We start from the raw sequence: 19,128 nt of genomic DNA, 5'->3' as shown, positions 1-19,128 counted from the left end.
ATGAGTAGTTACCTCTGTTAGTGAAATTAGAGATTACTGCATTTGTTTGGGTTCAATGAGTTAAATTCACTGAATGGAGCGATAATCACTGACGCAACAATGAATAGTTTGCAGAAGTATGGCATTGACACTGAAGCTGATATGAGAAACATATCAGTAGTGTAACAGATGGTGCTGAGAGCCTGGCAGGAGTTTTAAGGCATTCTGTCGCTAGTGTCACTGGGGAGAAATTTGATAACCTAAAAGTAATGTTATTTCACTCCATGAACCACGGGACCAAATTCAGTGAAAGTCTGCCTTAATGGTATCAGGCGTGATTTTCATTTACATTAAGGCTTTATCTTCACGGGGAAAAAAGGGGGTGTTTTTACATTGAGATATCTAATGTGAGACAGCTACTGATGGTTAAAGTCCTCAATGTAGCTAGCTGATCCCAGTACTACACACCTAATAAAAAGAACAGGAGTACTTGTGGCAACTTAGAAACTAACAAATTTATTAGAGCATAAGCTTTCGTGGACTACAGCCCACTTCTTCGGATGCATATACTTTATACTATATGCATCCGAAGAAGTGGGCTGTAGTCCACGAAAGCTTATGCTCTAATAAATTTGTTAGTTTCTAAGTTGCCACAAGTACTCCTGTTCTTTTTGCGGATACAGACTAACACGGCTGCTACTCTGAAACCTACACACCTAATGTTAACCTCAACTGGTTACATACAGATTAAAAACCACAGTGCCCATCTCCACTACAATTTTATTTTAAGATGGCTACCACAGTATAAAACCACACCGTTTTTCTGTAGCAAAGTCAGAGCCAACTGCCACTTTACCACCACTTGGCAGTATAAAGATGCCTTATAGTGAGTATCAATCACCATTGTGCACACTTTCCTGTGATGTAAGAAGTCCTTAGTGAGAATCTGGCCTGATAACTTTAAGACAAAAACCACACTGAAACTGGTCCGGTGGTTCAATTACGTTTAAAGTGTAATGTATGAACTGTATGGACAAATGTAGCTCTGATCAAGTTTATTGCAGTCAGTTGATTTGCTCCCACTTAGACAAGCGCTAAATGTCTCCCATTGTATTTTCAGATATTCAGCAAAGCAGCAAAATTTGCTGGAGAAAATGTCAAAAAAAATTGACTTCACCATCACAAAAAAAAACCCACACAAATTTTCTTTTCTTAGGGGATTGCATCTGCTTGTGCAAGCGTTAATGCACTTTGTGAGAGTTATTATGCCTTGGTTCATGCGTTTCAGTCAGACAAGTTGGCAATTCAAATTTCATGACAAAATGCTAACTTATCTTCACTATTGAAAAAGCTAATGAAGTGGTAAATAGTAGCAGAAGCAATGTTACATGCAATGTTCTGCAGGTTTTGAGGGCCTGTCATTATCTGTGAAACTGTATAGATGCAAAAGTAATGAAAGCCCACTAAGAAATCACAACAGGCAAAAAACCCTTACAGCTTTGAAAATTAGGACAGAATTAATATCAATTGTTTAAAAAGGAATATGATTAATTTAGGCCTTCCAAAAGAACTGCCCTAGATACCTTGGCCTGGATTCTCAGGTGAAGACCACAAAGTACCCAGAACAGCTGCCTGATTCTGAGATTGGTTTTGTGCTTTCAGCCCTGGCATAATGGAGTGCAATCTTGAGGCTGCTTTACACTATGCTCACTGGCTATGGTTCCCAAAGAGATGTCTACAAGTAACAACTGGCAGATCACAAATGTCATCAGCAGCAGAAATAGTACTCCAGACATGCCCTTTCCTCCTGCTCCCGAATCATCTAAGGTTACCAGGCACCTGTTTTTTGACTGGAACTCCCAGTCAAAAAGGGACCCTGGTGGCTCCAGTCAGCACTGCTGACCGGACTGTTAAAAGTACAGTCGGCAGCGCAGTGGGGCTAAAGCAGACTCCCTACTTGGCTCCATGCGGCTCCGGGAAGTGGCCGGCATTTCCTGCCTGCTTTCTTATTAATAGACCTATTCTGTTTCCTGAAAGTTCAGATATACACACTGAGTTTTTAGCCAAATGACAGCCGTATGGTTTCATAAGTGTTTTCAGATTTCATCCCAATCTTCCTGGTAAACTGTTGAATTCAAGTACTGTCCACTTACTGAACCTCAATTTGTACGGTCTGCTTTGTTTTCTGAATCAATCCTCTTTCATAAATCTCAGCAAGACACCAGACCTAACATGGATGTTGCCCTCTGCCAGTGTGGTATCAACAGAGTCTGCCCAAAAAACATTAATGAGATATTTTGTGTGCCTGCCTCAACTATCACAAATATAGTATGGCTACAGAACTAGCCAATGGATTCCAGCAGGCTACTTCAAAATAAATATTTCATAGCTCTCCAAAAAGGGCAACATTTTAAACTCCAAAATCCAAACATTTCTGGCATACATTTTAGGTCCTAAATACTCAGAAAGAAAGTGATTCATGGAAGTTACCTTACCAGATCATACTAGTAGCCTGCCCTTGTTAGTGGCCTATTATACCTAGAAGAGGTCATGGGGTTCATATCAAATCTAGGATACAAGTGAATCAGGTTTCATCAATTTTAAAATAAGCATATACGACTGTCCACAACTAACAGTCTCTGTTCATCTAATTAGCACTACATTTTCAACAGTTTCTGTCCACTACTTTAGGAATACCTCAAACTTTGGATGCACAACTTGAGAAACATAGAAGTCTGACTTTTAGCACCCACAATTCCAAATGCAAGTAAGGGGAGCAGCAACCAGTTAGCACCTCTGGAAATCAATATCAAGTTATCTCAAGCTGGGCACCTGAAAATGGAGGCACCCACAAATAATGAGTATTTTTAGGCCTTAGTTTCTCTCTCCTCTCCCTCATTCTCTCAGCCCAGTTCTGCAAACTTCAACGGGAGTTTTTCCAGAGTAAGTATTGCAGGGCTGGGTTCTCTGTCTTTTTCCTCTGATTTTCATTAGCATCCCTAAATCACTCTATTTAATTTGATGGGGGGTTTTAAAAAAAAATACAGTAATGTAGGAACATGTACAAGCAAATATCTAGATTAGAAAGCATTCTACTTCACGTTATCAACATTCTATAAAAATATTCCTCCAAAAGCACTCTATTATTCAAATTTTAAAGAAGCCACTTAGTTCCTTTAAAGTACTTACTACAGTCTATGCTTTTGAGTTCACTGTGCAATAACAGATCATACGGAAATCATTTGTGTATCATTTCTCTGATAATATTCATTTGGGGGGAAATCTCAGATTTCTAATATGTGCAGGCACACTTCCTACAAAAATAAATATCTCCAAATTTCATTTTCTGAGTATTAAAAAGAAAAACAAGAAATGATAGTGACAATAATTTAGTAAAAGGGGAAGATATATTTAAGCATCAGCCAAGTGACTCAATTTTTCATACCATTTACGATGGAAGCTTAAAGACTAAAATACTACACAAGCCATTAGTTTCTCAGTACCCTGCAAGGGATTAAAGTATTTCTTAATCAACTGCTAAAGCACAGAAGAAGGCCAAAGCCTACACATTAGCAAAGTTGGGTAATAGTAAAATTTGGAGATGTTCAGATAGCTTTGATACCATCACAACAAGAAGCAAAGGATACAATCACAGCAAGAAGTGCAGCAGTTATTAAAATCTACTGAAAACCAATTAGTAACTTGACAGTTTCTTAGTCTGCAATATACAACTTTGAGGAATCACATGATAGTAACCAGTGCACTGATTTTTAATGAGGTCACACAAAGCTGACCACACCAACACTTTGTTGTTTTTATTTGATGCTTCTAATGACAGAGGGCATCCAAACTAGCCAGCTCAAGAGAAGTGGATAAAGGAAACTACTTTTTATGGCATTTAAGTAGCTTTCCAAAAGCCCTTGACTGCACCTTTGCCATACTATGCATCATGACTGCTAGGCAATCCATGTAGAAATGATCTCACTCCATCACTCTAAATGTGATGGACTGCATGAGGTAAACTTTAATGCATCAATACCACACACACACACCCAAAAGAAGAAAACACAGCAAGTATGTTCACATCTCATTCACATAATGGCTAAGGATGCAAAAACAGATCCATGATAGACGAACAGCTTAAATGAACAGCCAGTTCTGAATGCTCTACAGTGCTACTTACCTACAGCTGCACAAACCCCCTAGACTGAACCACCCCTTTCAAAAGGATGCCTCCAGGAGACAAGAACAACTGTACCAGAGCATATTATAAGTGGCTTCCCTTGGCCATATCCCCACCTCATCTACTTTCACAGGAAGGCCATGTAATAATCAGGCATTGCCATTTTTAACTAATCTTGGTTTCAGGAAGAAAAAGGGAGTTGTAAAATAAAAATAAAATGCCAATCATGGCAACATGTCTATCCTGTCTCACTCTGTATTTCTGGTGATTGACAGCCCTGTGCTCTTGTAGCATACAAAGGCAAAATAAAAAAAAAATAAAAAAAAGGCAGGCATTCTTTTCCATCTGAAATGTTTGACAGATTTAACAGCTTTCTGAAATAAAAACTGATGAAATCTCAAACAGAAAAGTCCATCTCCTGTACACGAGAGATTACATTTCAACAGGTGAGGTTTACTACTATCCCTTAGACAGATGCAGATTTCATTAATTAATTTATTTATTTGGCAGTTGTTAAAAATATAGGGATGACTACAGCTTTACTATTGGTGCACAGTCTACCTCCTGCTGCTCTGAATGCTGAAGACTTCAACGTGAGGCATGTTTCAGGATACAGTTGTCACAACCTGAATGCAATTTCAAGTCCTGTTACCGACTAGACCAACACTTTACTGATATTTTGACCTGTATTTCTGACACGGTTAAAGTGAACCAAACTGACAAGCGACTGAAAATTCAGGCAGCTGCAGACACATGCACAAAAAGAGATACGGGAAATATTTTAACACAATGGCTTGAATAGTTGAATAGAATAGTATTTTTTTCTAATACACCTCTACCCCGATATAATGCTGTCCTCGGGAGCCAAAAAATCTTACTGCGTTATAGGTGAAACCGCATTATATCGAACTTGCTTTGATCCGCCGGCGTGTGCAGCCCCGTCCCCCCCAGAGCGCTGCTTTACCGCGTTATATCCGAATTCATGTTATATTGGGCCACGTTATATCGGGATAGAGGTGTAGCTACTAGTTATATACCAGAAAGCTATAGCACACTTTTTATAGTGATAGTAAATTCATAAAATGTTGTATCAAGGAATCATTTACAGTGAGACAAAACATAGGAAGCTCACTCCCTGGTATGAAGGCTGCAAACCAAAATAACTTGCATTCCAATGCACTTACTACAAGAAGAGACCTAACTGCACATAGGACTGAATCCAATGTCCATTCAAGTCAATGGGAATCTTTCCATTGACTCGACAGAGGAGGAGCTTTTCAAATGTTACTGTATACTGGGTGCGTGTTTCTATACATACACACTATGGACATATATATACTTTCATAAACAGAGGGCCAGATCCTGCAAGTGTTACTATTGACTTCACTGAGAGTTTTTGGCTTGAACCTGCAGTGTTGAAATTAACATATACAGAAGGCTTGAAGGATCAGGCCCAAAAACTCATACACAACATTGGAGTCAGTACAAAATGTGAAGGTATCCTACTTTCTGTGCTTTACAGTTCGAATGAAGCCACTGAATGTATAGCTATCGTAACCAAGACGGGCATCTACAGTAAAGATATCCAAAGTTATTTTGTTTTCAGAAGTTTGAATGATGTCAATAAATAAATAAATAAACAGATCTCCAACTGGATGAATCAACAACAGGGTCAGGCTGATGGTAAATCTCTTTCACAACTGAAATAAGGATTTTTGTTTGGGTTTTGTTTGTATTTTAAGGACAATATCACTATATAAGGCTAAAAAGTAACCATTATTACTGATAGAAAAATATTTGTATACACTTCTCAGGAACTGATTCACAAACAATCATACAATTAAAAATATTAATAAAAATACCTCACACTGGCAGATGCGGAACACTTTCTACAAAATAATTTCTTTCGACTCTTATTGACTTCAACAAAAGTAGACTGCACTTAGCACCTTAAAACAACAATAGTATTAAACTCTAGATAGATGCATAGACAGATAGATGGATAGATGGATAGACAGTCAGATCTTCTATTATAGTGGTAATCTGGGCATCTTGAAACATTCCTATCATTTCTGGCATCTGAGCAACTTACAAATTGATTTCAATGAACACAAAAAATTTTGTATTTCTCACCTTCCATCCATTAGTCAACAGAAATATTTGTTTTCTTTGTTGTTGTTTTTATTTTGTCTTTGTTGCTGTTTGTAGATGCTATCCAAAACCTGCTCCCACTGAAGTCAATAAAGGTGATAGACAAATAGATTGATTTTTGCATTGTGTTTGATTGAATTCAAAATGGATTAATCTGGAGTTCAGTCAAACCCACATTTATTTTACTCAGAGCTATTTTGTAGTTTGGATATTTTAAATCGACATCATCTACTCCCCCACACCCTAGTTTTTTGTAAAAACAAAAATACCCGACAAGATCTTCAGCTCGGGTAAATCAGCAGAGTTTCATTTACTTCAGTAGTATTATGCTGATTTACCCCAGCTGAAGATTTGGCCTCAAATTTTTAATTCTTACTATTAACAGTGTCTGTAAACGAGAGCTCGTTGCGTTCTTCCTGTAGGCAGAGCATGCATATTCTAAATTAAAACAATACTACAAAGTGACATAGAGATTTTACTAATGCAAAATATAGTGTGGTATTTTGCAAAATATAACATGACTACAAAAAGACTTCACAGTAAACTACAGCAACTGCATGACAACTTGAAATAATGCTAGATAATCTCCTGACAAAGGGTGAACAATTCAAGTTTCACTTTTCATGTGGTATGATAGCAGAAACACTATAAAGATACACAGAGGTTTTATAATAACTTTTCATTCTTGCTAACCTTGCTAACTGTTGAAATAGAAAATGAAAGGGGAAATTATAGGCACGATCTTTGTAGGTGAACCTGCTAGCATTTAGACACCTAATTACCTGAATATGCCTACAAATCAGATAATCAAACAACTGAATGTATTTTCACTCACAATTCATTGTGCTCCCAAAACCAGAGGTTAGACTGAGGTTGCTTTAAAAATGTGGAGATAATTGACAAAATGGGCCAAATTCTTCCATGATTTACACCCTGTGCATTTTTTTTAATGAGCACAATATGAAGTAGACATAAAGAGATAATGGGCCTTATGTTTATCTGACTTACATCCATGCAGTGTGAGCCTAGTCTACACACAGTTTGTACCAGTAATCTATTTTAGTTAGAAGTATGGGTTTTTTTTTTGTTTTTTGTTTTTTTACCAAAATAGTTATACTGGTACAGGACACAGTTATATCACTATAAAGGTGCCTTATCCCAATTTATCTTATTCCCTTCCCATACAGAAATTATACTGGTTTAATGCATATTTATAATGATATAACTGCATCCACACTAAGAGGGTTATACCACTCAAACTATAATGGTATAGTTAACACAGTACAACTTTTGAGTGTAGACAAGCCCTTAAGGTCACAATTCTGTAAGATGCTAAATCTTAAGCAATCTTAAGCCCTGTTAGGACTAGTCATATGCTTTAATTGAGACAAATCTTAAGTTTCTTGCTGATTGGAATCCTGGCTAGAGAAAAATATTGGCCCATTATGTCTTCATGTTGATTTCTAATAGAAATACGCCAATGACTATAGATATGGGGTAAATTCCTCCATGATTTACACCCTGGATAATACCCTTCTTGTTAATGGGATTGAGTGGGATGTAAATCAGAGAAAACTTGTCTACAGTGATATATCTGGCATATATGATTTTATAGATCATCCTCAAGATGTTCCACCACAGGCTGTGAATTAAAAGGAAAAACAAAGGCTGCAGCAGGGAATGTTGATGATTTAGTTTCACTTTTTCCCTCTGTGTTTGTATTGAATCAACACCTGCACTAAAGGAAGTACCAGAGAGAGCTGCACTTCAGAGGTGAATGAATAAATAAAGGTTTTAAAGGATTTTAGGATCTATTTAGATGGAATTTGCTAAGTAAATCCAAATATTATCTGTGGCTATTACTAGATTTTTCAGAATATAATGCTTTCTGACTGGTACATGATATTCAGTATGTTGAATACCAGATGGGTCAGATGGGGCCCACAGTAAGCAGGCACAATGAGACTGCACTGAGGAGGCAATTTCGTAAATGAGAGCTGTATATATAGGTGTGTTTGTGAGTGTGGGTATGTGTTTGGCTAGATATACTGATATATGTGTGTGTGTGTATGTATATATGAAATACTGATATATGTGTGTGTGTGTGTATGTATATATGAAATACATGTCAGTGTATTACATGCTTGATATATGGATAAACAACTCTATTGTGAAAATATATAGTATAGCATCGATGGAGCAATTTTACCTATTATTTAGCATTCCCTCACATTAAATTTTGTATGTGTTTGTTTTCTGCCCCAATATGAACTTCTGCGTAATCCACACAGGTAAACTGTGTACTTAAAGAGTTGTCAAATGTAAATGGGTCACTGTTTTCATATCTTTAACATCTGTTGTTTATATCCAAGAAAGCACACCAGGGGCAAGAAAATTAATTCCCCAATTGCTGTCAACTGAGTTAGGGAACAGCAATAAACAGCTTACTGTAAAGCCTCTAGCTACAATAAAATTGCTGTCAATAAAGTGTGGCTGATATGGTTTTGCTAGAAGAATAGATTCTTTGGAATTGAAAATCTGAAATAGTAACTAGAAAGATCCCTTCTTGTCCCTAAACACAAAAGAACAGTATCACAAAACTCCAATAGCATTAAACTCTTAGGATCCTATTCTCTCTACTGTGTGTGATGTGATTCTTATTAGCATTTATGAAAGTTAGGCATTGCACATCCAGGTGAGAACAGACTGCAGTGATTCAGACAAAAACTCTCTGCATGGAAAACCGATTTAAAGAGAAAGGAGGCTTGCTAGGCTTTTAACGTACGTAGCTGTATACACAAAATGTTCCTTATTATAGCTTAGCATTTACAGTGCTACAATTGAAAACAGTATTATAGCTTAGGGTTATGTTCAAATTTCCATTATAACCATGAATTTTCACATGCTCTTAACTTGCTGGAAAACTCTCCTTTTCAGCTGAAATTTTCCATGCTTAGTCTCAGCTCAAAGATAAATTTCTTTAGCCATTTGAGCAAAATCTGTTATCCTATTTTTGAGCTATGCAAAGGTGGAAAAATATATTGTACTTTTTCAGCATTTCCAGTTTTTTTAAGACATACATAACTCAAAAACAGCTGAATTTTATATGTTGAAGTTCTCTCAGTGGCTAGTCCTCACCATGGACTAATGTCCAGGTTAACATGTAAAAATAAAATAACCATAAGCATAAATAATTGAAACAATGAAATTATAGTTGATAGAAAATGCAACTTTGCGCATCTGCAGTAACAAATTGCCACTAAGAACAATACTATTTACGGGACTATGGAATGCTATGAATACGTAATGGTAATCTTTACAAGGTATGAAAAATTCTGTACTGCTATTTCACTGTGGATTACCACAGTTGCACACACTTTCAACTTTGCAACTGTGGAAGAACACATTAGATGCATTAGTGTTTTAATCTTTTTTTCCTTAAAAAATAGAGAAACTAAATACAAAGGCTTCAGGTTAAAATTTTAAACACACCAAAGTCAAAGAATGCCAAAAATTACATTTGACAGAGCAAGCTTAAGTGATCTTCACTCATAATACTGAGCCTTCATTCTTCATATTCACTCCTTACTCAGGCACAACTCCCATTGACTGAATAAGGAGCAAAGAATTGGCCCCACAGAATATGTTGCATTACTGTTATGCAGTCAAATATATACTTTAATATGCAATATGAGTAATGTGTAAGTTAAGGTTACTATGAGAACCTTACATTTTTATATTTTCTGTCTTTTGAGTGCTTGAAAATGTAGGGCCAAAGTCAGTGCTTGTTTACCTTGATTGAATTCAGTGGAATTGTATACATTTCCGAAAGGGTTTAATTTTGGCCTAGATACAGAAAAGTACTTAAGCGTGTACTGTAGTCCATCCCTATTTAGGACAACATTTAAGCAGATGACTACCTCTGATCCTGTGCTTACATCCATTGACTTCAATGGGATATATGTATGCACTTTAAGTTAAGCACACACTTAAGTGCTATTCTGAATAGGAATGCTTTCATGAATTGAAGTCTTTGCTCATAACTTACACGTTGACATTAATGTAAGGTTTTTAGGCCTATGTTACTGCAGTTTTACAGTGGTGTAACTCCTTCCAAATTTGTCGGAACAGAGTTACATTAGTGTAAAATTGGAATAAAGCATGGTGATTTGACTTTCATTGTCTATCATTTCACCATTTATCCTATTGCTAAAATTATGGCACTGAGTAGGGTTTTTCTAAAAGAAAACCTTTCACATACAAGAATGCAACATACTGTCTTCTGCTGTATTTTGTACTTAGTTGTTTGATGCATTGGCTCAATATTTTGGATAATGTTTTTATTCAGTTGAATACTGAAATGAACACTGATGGAACACCCTGCACAGATTTCAGTATTATTCATGGGCCATATTAGTGACTACAAAATCTGAGCAACAAGAGCTGACAGTGGGGAACATTCTTTTCGTGCTCCTAATTATGTTAATTAGCTCTGAAAAGACACTCCCAAGTTCAAGTATTCAAAAGTGCTCTGCTCAGAGAAGCTACCAGGTGTTCTGCATCATAGGCACTTGGGGAGGGCTTTGGTTTTTTATACTGGGCACTTTTTGAAACACCAACCAGCATAATTCAAAGTGGTGTACAGAAGTTTAGCCAAGCAATTCCCATTGGATTTAATGGCAATCACATAGCTAAAGCTCAACAAAGTATTCTGAAAATGAAAGATTTTATCATGGGATCCAGTCCTAGCAGATGACTTAAAGTCAATGGGAGTTTTGCCTGAATACATGGATTTTAGTTTATCAGCAGTACCTAATGCTATGTATATGTGTTTTCATCATGGATAATAATCTCAAATAACATTTTTAACGGAAAATATATCATGATAACTTTTCTCAAGTAAGTATTCCCCTAACCTTCTCCCTTTTTTATTCCAACATTCTCTGCAACATTTCATGGACCCTTTCCAAATTACAGAAAGAAATACTTTCTATACAAGATGCAGGTGACCGCTTTGCTATAGCTTTTTAGCATAAAATACAGAAATCTTCAATTCTAAATGCAAGAAAACAGTACAATGGCACAGAATTAAACACTTTTTTCACAAAGGACTTTAAAAAATGCATTTCAGATCTTACATTATTTTCATCTAACATTCTATAAGAAAGATTTTATTTAAAATGTTATATTCTACTTTAAGGACATACTCTATATCAACAAGGCTTTTAAAAAACCCAACAACCCATACCTATGAAACTATATTTAATTTCTGCATCATCACAGGGAACAGTAGCAAAGATACATCCTAACTCTAGAGATCATAGATAGAGAAATACCAGACTGCTAACTCATGCTGCCACTGTTGGCTGAACTCAACCATCAGAAAATGTTATAAGGTCAAAAACCTTAGTTCCTGTAACACTGATCAACTGGAAAATCTATTTTAAAAAATCAGGCTTATGAATGGAAAAGCTCAATTATAATAATTGTTTCTATAAAAAGAACAATAAAATATAGATGCATTTTCAGTCCCATGTAACATTATACCTCTTCTATAGACTGATTCAAAATCCATGGAAGTCAATGAGAATCTTTCCATTGCCTACAACAGGATTTGAATCAGGTCCATACTACAAGAATGTGAGTATACTGACTGGTATTATTACTAAAACTCAAGCAACATTTGTTTAATGTAAAGAACAAAAAATAAGGTGAAAATGTTGCCTGTAGGTTTTCTGCCCACATTCAGCGTCACTGTTCAGTGCTGACATATTCTATCAGGTAAATCATTTTAGTGAGCTTAACTTCCTTTAACTTCTTTGGGAGGCTGAAGGGGATTAAGAGCGACTCTTTTAACAGAACATGGGAAGTTAATTTAAGTTAAATTAACAGCACCTCTGAACACCAAAGAAGGAGGTTTTTAAATTTGTAACTAAAATGGGGGAAGAGTGTATTCCCTCATCTGAACAACCATAGATTACCTAGAGCTGCTCTGCACTGGAGGTTTTTAAATCAGCATTTTTAAAAAAAAAAATGCTGACAGGAGTGCTACTGTAGTGCATAAAACATTCTGAGAGTTTACAGTGCTTTAAAGTCCTTGTGAAAGACAGATTTTTGTGTGGAGAGTTTTCTAAGTGTTTCTTCCGTGTCTCATTTCAAGTCTATTGAGGGTTTTTGGAGTAGTTACCTAGACAGCAGATGCCTTGTAAGTGCTGTTTTAAACAAGGTGTCTTGTTAGTATGACACCTTACAGACACCCAAAAGTCAAGACATGGTTTGGGGAACATCACATTCATCTTAGATAAGGCTAATGCAACAGCAAGGGAATTACTTGGTCCTAAACTTGCTACTGACAAAATCTTTTTTGCAAAGACAAGTTTAAATGTTCCTTGCCTGCTGCTCTAAGATTCGTACTTTGTGGACCCCTAATAAATTCAGACAAATCACCATATATTGAAGATTACAATGCCTACAGTAATATGAAGTTGATTGCTAAACCTTAGAAAGTTGGTGCAGTGAAAGCTAAGCACTAAGAAGCTGCTTTGCAAACCCGTAAATTTAACTACTGGTTGCTCCAGTGCAACTATGATTAAACAAAAGGTTTCTTTGGCTGTAGTACTACTTTGATCCTCCCTCCCCCATTTCCTATCTACTGCAGGATTGGCACCTGGCCAGCACAAGCGACACAGTACCTTAGTGCCATCTACAGGCTATATTGACATTCTAATTTAGTGGCAAAAGACAAGCATCAATGAAATAAATTAGACAGCGCTGCATTTAAATCTTTATTAGCAAGGAATTATTAGACCTAAGAAAAACTAATGCTGGATTTGGTTGAAATATGAGTTTATCAGCCTCCTAATCCCTTTTCATATGGCATATTTCACAGTTTAAAATGAGTTGTGACAGATCACTTATGCATAACTAAGATGAGAAAATATGTACAATGGGCTGATTTTTTCTGCATAATTAAGTTGTATTTAGAGCAAATGCATTCCTTTTGAAAGTATACTTTGGCCATTTTTTAAAATATGCAAAAAACTTTCTATTAGACCCTCTACTTTATAACAACAAAATAATTAAAAATCAAAACAAAGGAAGACTTCCTTATGGCTTAGTTATATCCTACCAACAAACCATATGCTTCACAGATGAAGTTCCTTGGAAAGTCTGCTATCTTTGTAAGTGAAAAAATAAGAACCCCTTTAACAACAGTAACTTAACAATATTCCAAACTAGTTTGAAATATAAAAGACACTCAAACCAGCCTCACTTGAAATTTAAAAGTGAATTTACATATCCCCAAAGTAACACATTAATCCTGAAACAGCCAAATTTTCTCTTTGAGTGGAATTTGGCATATTAGAAAACACAGTTTTTCTTCTTCAGTAACCTTTACACTGGGACACTCTTGGGAAAACAATTTAGCTTTTAACAATTTATTTCCATTTCTGATCTGTTGTTTATGCACACACAGATATGTGAGTGTGTGTGTGTGTGTGTGTGTGTGTGTGTGTTTGCATGCGTGTGTATATGTGCACATGTAGTTCTTTTTAATAATCAGTGACTCTTAAAACTGTGAAATATCAGAGGCATTTTACAAGTCCCCAGACAGATGGTAAAGTGGTCGTTTTTTTCTCTCTCCATATTATAACCAAGCTAAAAGTAGACCTAAACAAAAGACATACTGGCACTTTAATACTGGTTGATTGGGCACTTGTATGCAGTACTTATAGACCAGTAAAAGTGCTCATTTACCTGTCTGGTGTGTAAGGGGCCCTTTGTCTTGAAGCCTCCTTGGGAACTGCACTCTGAGGCACTGAAGTGATCTGAACTAGTGGAAGAGCGTTTGGAAAGGGTGTCACAACCACCAACAAAGGTGTTGTCCAACGGAAGTTCCTGAATCACATGATGCTTTTTCACTGATACTGGAGTGTCAGGTTTAAGATGAAAAGCAGACTGTGGAGAGGCAGATTTGTAATGCTTAGCAAGATCAGGACTGTTAGGCTTAAAGGTTGTTGGTGGTGCTGTGCCCCAGTCAAATCTTCCTATACTTTGCTCCTCCAGCTCAGCTGGAAGGCTTATTGTCCCGTTGATAGGTTCATGAACAGCATCATCAGGTTTCGACTCCTCAATGGTAACAAAGTTCAAAAGAGAACTTTTAGGAGACTTCCTTTTCTTCCTTTTCTTTTTCTTGTTCTGTTTGTTCTCCTGATTGGGAGACATCCATTCAGCACCTTGCTTGCTCCTTTGTGCCGCTTTGAACCTAGATGCATGTCGACAGCGAACCAGAACCGTGACAAATATCACCACTATCACAACCATAGCACCTGCCACTATAGCAATCATGATAGTAAGATAGTCCTCATTTTGATAGGGTTGGCTACTGTCCCCTATGTTCCGGTCCAAGGGTGTTTCCATAGTCCTACGTATCAAGTCATAAATATAAGAGGCATTTCCAGCAGTGTCATTTACATACAAAAATACAAGCACAAGAGTATGCAAGGATTTAGGATAACCCAAGTCACTTATGTTGACCACTAAACGATGCAGCCCCACATCAGTAAGAGCTGGTTTTTCTTCCAGAGTAATATTACCTGTCACTGGATCAATACGAAATAAACCTTTGTTATTTCCACTTACAATTGTATATTTAAGTTCAGCATTCATTCCAGTGTCTATATCCACAGCAAATACTTCTGCTACGACAGAGCCTGGGATTGCTGAGAGTGGCACCAACTTAAAAGAAGTATTAGAAGGTGGGTAGATGACAACTGGGCTGTTATCATTAACGTCCATGACATTTATTGTTACTTTCGCTGTAGAAGAGCGAGGAGGTTGTCCTCCATCAATGGCCTTGACGTCAAAGGTGTACGAGCTCTGCTGTTCTCGATCAAAAGAAACATTGGACTTTATAACTCCAGAGTAAGGATCCAGCACAAAGTTCTCATTATCATTCAGGATGGAAAGGGTCACTGCTTTATTTTCCCCTGCATCTGCATCGGTCACTGTGATCACTCCCACAGTGCTATACTTTGGTAAGTTCTCAGATACAAAAAACTGAAAGTGATTATGAGTAAATTTGGGACTGTTGTCATTTTCATCCAGCACAGTAACAATTACAGCCGCTTGACTCTGCAGAGGAGGGGTGCCGTTGTCCCTTGCTGTTACAGTGAAAATGAAACGTTCTTGCTCTTCTCTGTCAAAAACTCTGGAGGCTGTCAAAACTCCCGTCTTTCGATCCAGATCGAAAAAGGAGGCATTAGGGCCAAGCTGATAAACAATGTCTGCATTTTTCCCACTGTCTTCGTCTGTGGCACTAATAGTTGTTAAGTATAGACCACGACGGTTGTTTTCAGAAACTGACAGCTCAATTACAGGCTGGCTGAAAATTGGAGGGTTGTCATTTTCATCCTCCAGTTTAACTCTTACCAGGGCAGTCTGGTTCAAACTGGGCTTGCCAGAATCAGAGGCAACAATTTTAAAGCTGAATTCTTTGGTGCCCTCATAGTCCAACAAGGAAGAGGTCTCTAACAAATACTGGTTGTCGTAAACTGCCTTCAAGTGAAATGGGACCTCTCTCTCAATAAAACAGATCACTTTGCCATTCACATCAGTGTCCTTATCTGAAACTGTAATTAGGGCAATCTTTGTATTGACAGGATCTTTCTCAGATAAGTATACTGTGCCATTGATGGGACTTATAATGTACCTGAGGTCTATGTTAGGAGGGTTATCATTTACATCAGTGACGTTGATGGTAACAGTTGCCCGAGCAGGAGTAGAGCTACCGTCACTGGCCAGCACTGTCACTTTGTGAATAGCAGTCTCTTCTCGATCTAAGGACCTCTGCACTGTAATCAGCCCTGTTGTGTTATTTAAAGCAAAGAGCCTTTTGGTTGCAGGGGCAACTTGGGCACCAAAAATATATCTGATTTCTGCATTGCTTCCTACATCTGCATCTGTAGCATGAAGCTGAATTACAGAGGTGCCTACTGGGGCATTCTCTGGTATGTGAACCTCCACCTGACTCTCTTTGAAAACTGGCCTGTTATCATTGACATCACTTACTGTGACTTGCAGTATGGCTGTGCTGGATTTCTGAGGGGTTCCTCCATCCTCTACTTTGATTTTCATCACATAGGTGTCCTTCTGCTCTCTATCCAAGTTTTGCTGTACGATCAGTTGAGGCCATTTCTCTCCTTCCGGAGTTTCAACAATATCCAATCCAAAGACACTCTGCCCATTTAACAGTTCATAGTGCTGTACACCGTTGAAACCAATGTCCGGATCAGTTGCTGATGGAATTGGAAAGCGGCTGTTGATCAACGTGTTTTCAGGTATGGAAATATTGATGACAGGGGATGGAAACATAGGTGCATTGTCATTGGTATCTTTTACAATGATTTTTATTTTGATCAGCCTAAAAAAGTCATTGGGGAGAATCACCACTTCAAGTTCAAAAAAACACTCATTTTCTTCAGCATAGGAGGCTCCAGCACAGAGTTTTTCTCTGTCTATTCTATTAGACGTGGTGAAGATTTCCCCGGTGGTGCTGGACACTTTGACCAAAGGGGCATCCCCTGCTTTAGAAACCAGTCTGTAGACAAGGCTGGTGCTGGTCCCTGTGGCAGCATTGATGTGAGAAATGTTCAGATCCTTTGGTATGTTTCCTATGGGTACATTTTCAGGCAGCTCCTCTCTAATAGTGTAAATAAGTTCTTGAGCTATAGCTGAATCCAGCCTTAAACAGGCAATCAGAGCAGCCAACAGGTAAAAATCCCTCAGGTCCATGATAATGTGTTTATTCTCTTTTTCTGGATTTTAGGATTTAAAGGTTTCCACGGAGGAATGGTGCACGATTTGCAAGAGGAGGCGTGCATGGACTGCAGGATGCATTACATCTCATTTCTTATTTGGAGACAGCAACTGTCAACACAATCACACAGACGAGCATTATTGTTTCACAAAAAAAACAAAAAACAAATCCACAACCACCAAAAACTACTACTCATTTTTGCAATGCACACTTGCACGCTGTACATATCCCTGCTTCTCCCTTTTACAAGCAATCCCGGACGAATGCACCAATATCCCGTTAGTTGCACATACCGAGAATGGAATTAACTACTTGCCGTACTAAAGGCAGCTACAGTTTCGACACGTACTTTCCAAATCGTTTGTTAGCACTTGGTGAAATAATCAGTAATGTGCTTTCCCCCCTCCACCCAGTCGTTTGGTGCCAGTGAAAAACCTTGCCGTACTTCTCTAGGATTCTGTGCTAACTGCAATGTCAGCTGCCAAACGTAATTTGTTGTTTCCTTCCGTGCTTTTTTTTTTTTTTTTTTTTTTTTTTTGCTAACCAGATTTTTCTTTCCTCCTGGTGCCTTGCATCCCCCACTATTGCTATCGTACAGGGAAATAAACACCCGGACATGCTGCAGCAGCAGCAGTCGTCACTGGCTACTTCACATCCCTATTAACTAAAAAGACAATAACAGGACTCACAGTTTCTTACACAGTAAGCTCGGTGTCTCATCTCCAGATGTTGGCTACTTCACCTTATGTTTAATAACGTTAAACTTTATTTGATTTTTAAAACATTCTAATTCAGAGGGATTGGGGATTCAAAATGCAACTTAGAAGCAACCTAAATGTTTGCAAAGAACATGCAGGAAAAAATATGTTCTGATCACAGGAGGAGGGGAAAAGGTGCAGTCTTTTACCACTGACACTGATCTCCCCTCAGGATGTTATTAGCGGCTGCCACACATAAATACTGCAGACTGATAATGCAGGTAAAAAAAAAAGGACTTCTGCCGAAATGCTCTATTAACCGCAAATTAAATGGTGCAAGGCTCCAGGCATCTACATACTTTAGTGGAACTGGTCAGCGCCTAAGCACTACATCTTATCTGCATTAAAGCTGCACGCTAGCTGATGCCTGTGATCACTTCCAGCAGAGTGATGCAGGTAGGGATGCAGAGACAGCCGAGTAGGTGAGCCTTTGCCACGAACAGCAACTGAATCAGAAACACAGATTCTCTACCTAGATAAATACATTTAGTATTTAAAAAAAAATCAGAGGCACGGTGCATGTGTAACTTTGCACTTACACTGGTTGTGTACCTTTGCCGATCTGCTGCGGCTCAGCAAGGATCTGATCCAACACATACAGCACAAAGCATCTGCTAAACCACCAGTTTTGGAGAAATCAGCAGCAGCCAAACGTTTGCTCTTTGCGAAATGTGTTGCTTCGGGGTGGGAAATTAGCAACTCCAGAGAACAAATTCACAGTTCTGTCGTTAGTCATCCTCTCCACGTTTCATTTCTATCCGGCGACGATCCTTCTGGTGCTTAACGTGCATACACCACCACAACCAACCAGCAAGCACAAAACCCAGTGCACTTCTTTAGATCAGGGGTATTTTCCACTCTACACTGCACACATTTTCCATTCCTGTCTCCTCAGTGTAGAGAGGCAGGCATGTTAAGTCTGTAAGTTCTTATTAGAAATGTCAGAGTTGGGCTGGTTGAGGCTTCTCTCTCCTTCTTTGCATCTCTGGGGTGATAGGTGCCAAAGAAAATCCTAATAGGTTATTGCTTTAGTGATGGAAGGAAGCTACAGCGCTTCCCCTGCCCTTCTCCCTCCTAGTGTCTCTTTCTTTCTCTCCTTCTCTCTCTCTCTCTGTGAACTGAAATTTCTTGATATAACTCTCAATAAGCCCAGAGGGAGGGTGTGAGCATTGCTAAGCCCCCCCTCCTGTGGCACCCGATTGGCCTGCAGCGGGAGGGGTGGAGGCTGGAGCGGTGCT

General features: G+C 38.2%; 1 protein-coding gene across 21 annotated transcripts in view; it reads right to left on the bottom strand.

The window, feature by feature from the left end:
* The window catches only part of PCDH9 (protocadherin 9), an 890,445-nt gene extending 871,418 nt beyond the window's left edge, over nucleotides 1-19,027 (bottom strand). For 20 of the 21 annotated variants that reach the window (XR_010597754.1, XR_010597753.1, XR_010597755.1 and 17 more), the window contains exons 1-2: nucleotides 18,430-19,027; nucleotides 14,072-17,242 (exon numbers count right to left, since the gene is read on the bottom strand). Coding sequence is in view for 17 of the 21 variants with exons in the window: in XM_065581141.1 (XP_065437213.1) it covers nucleotides 14,072-17,107 (3,036 nt within the window). In the remaining 4 variants the exon portion in view is untranslated. The remainder of the gene's footprint in view (nucleotides 1-14,071; nucleotides 17,243-18,429) is intronic. The other variant, XM_042861712.2, reaches the window with a different exon arrangement.
* Nucleotides 19,028-19,128: the final 101 nt, after the last annotated feature.

This window comes from Chrysemys picta, chromosome 1 (genome assembly GCF_011386835.1).
Source record: "Chrysemys picta bellii isolate R12L10 chromosome 1, ASM1138683v2, whole genome shotgun sequence".
Taxonomy (NCBI): Eukaryota; Metazoa; Chordata; order Testudines; family Emydidae; genus Chrysemys; species Chrysemys picta.
The sequence above is the reverse complement of the archived record's forward strand: the minus strand, read 5'-3'. Positions and strand labels throughout refer to the sequence as shown.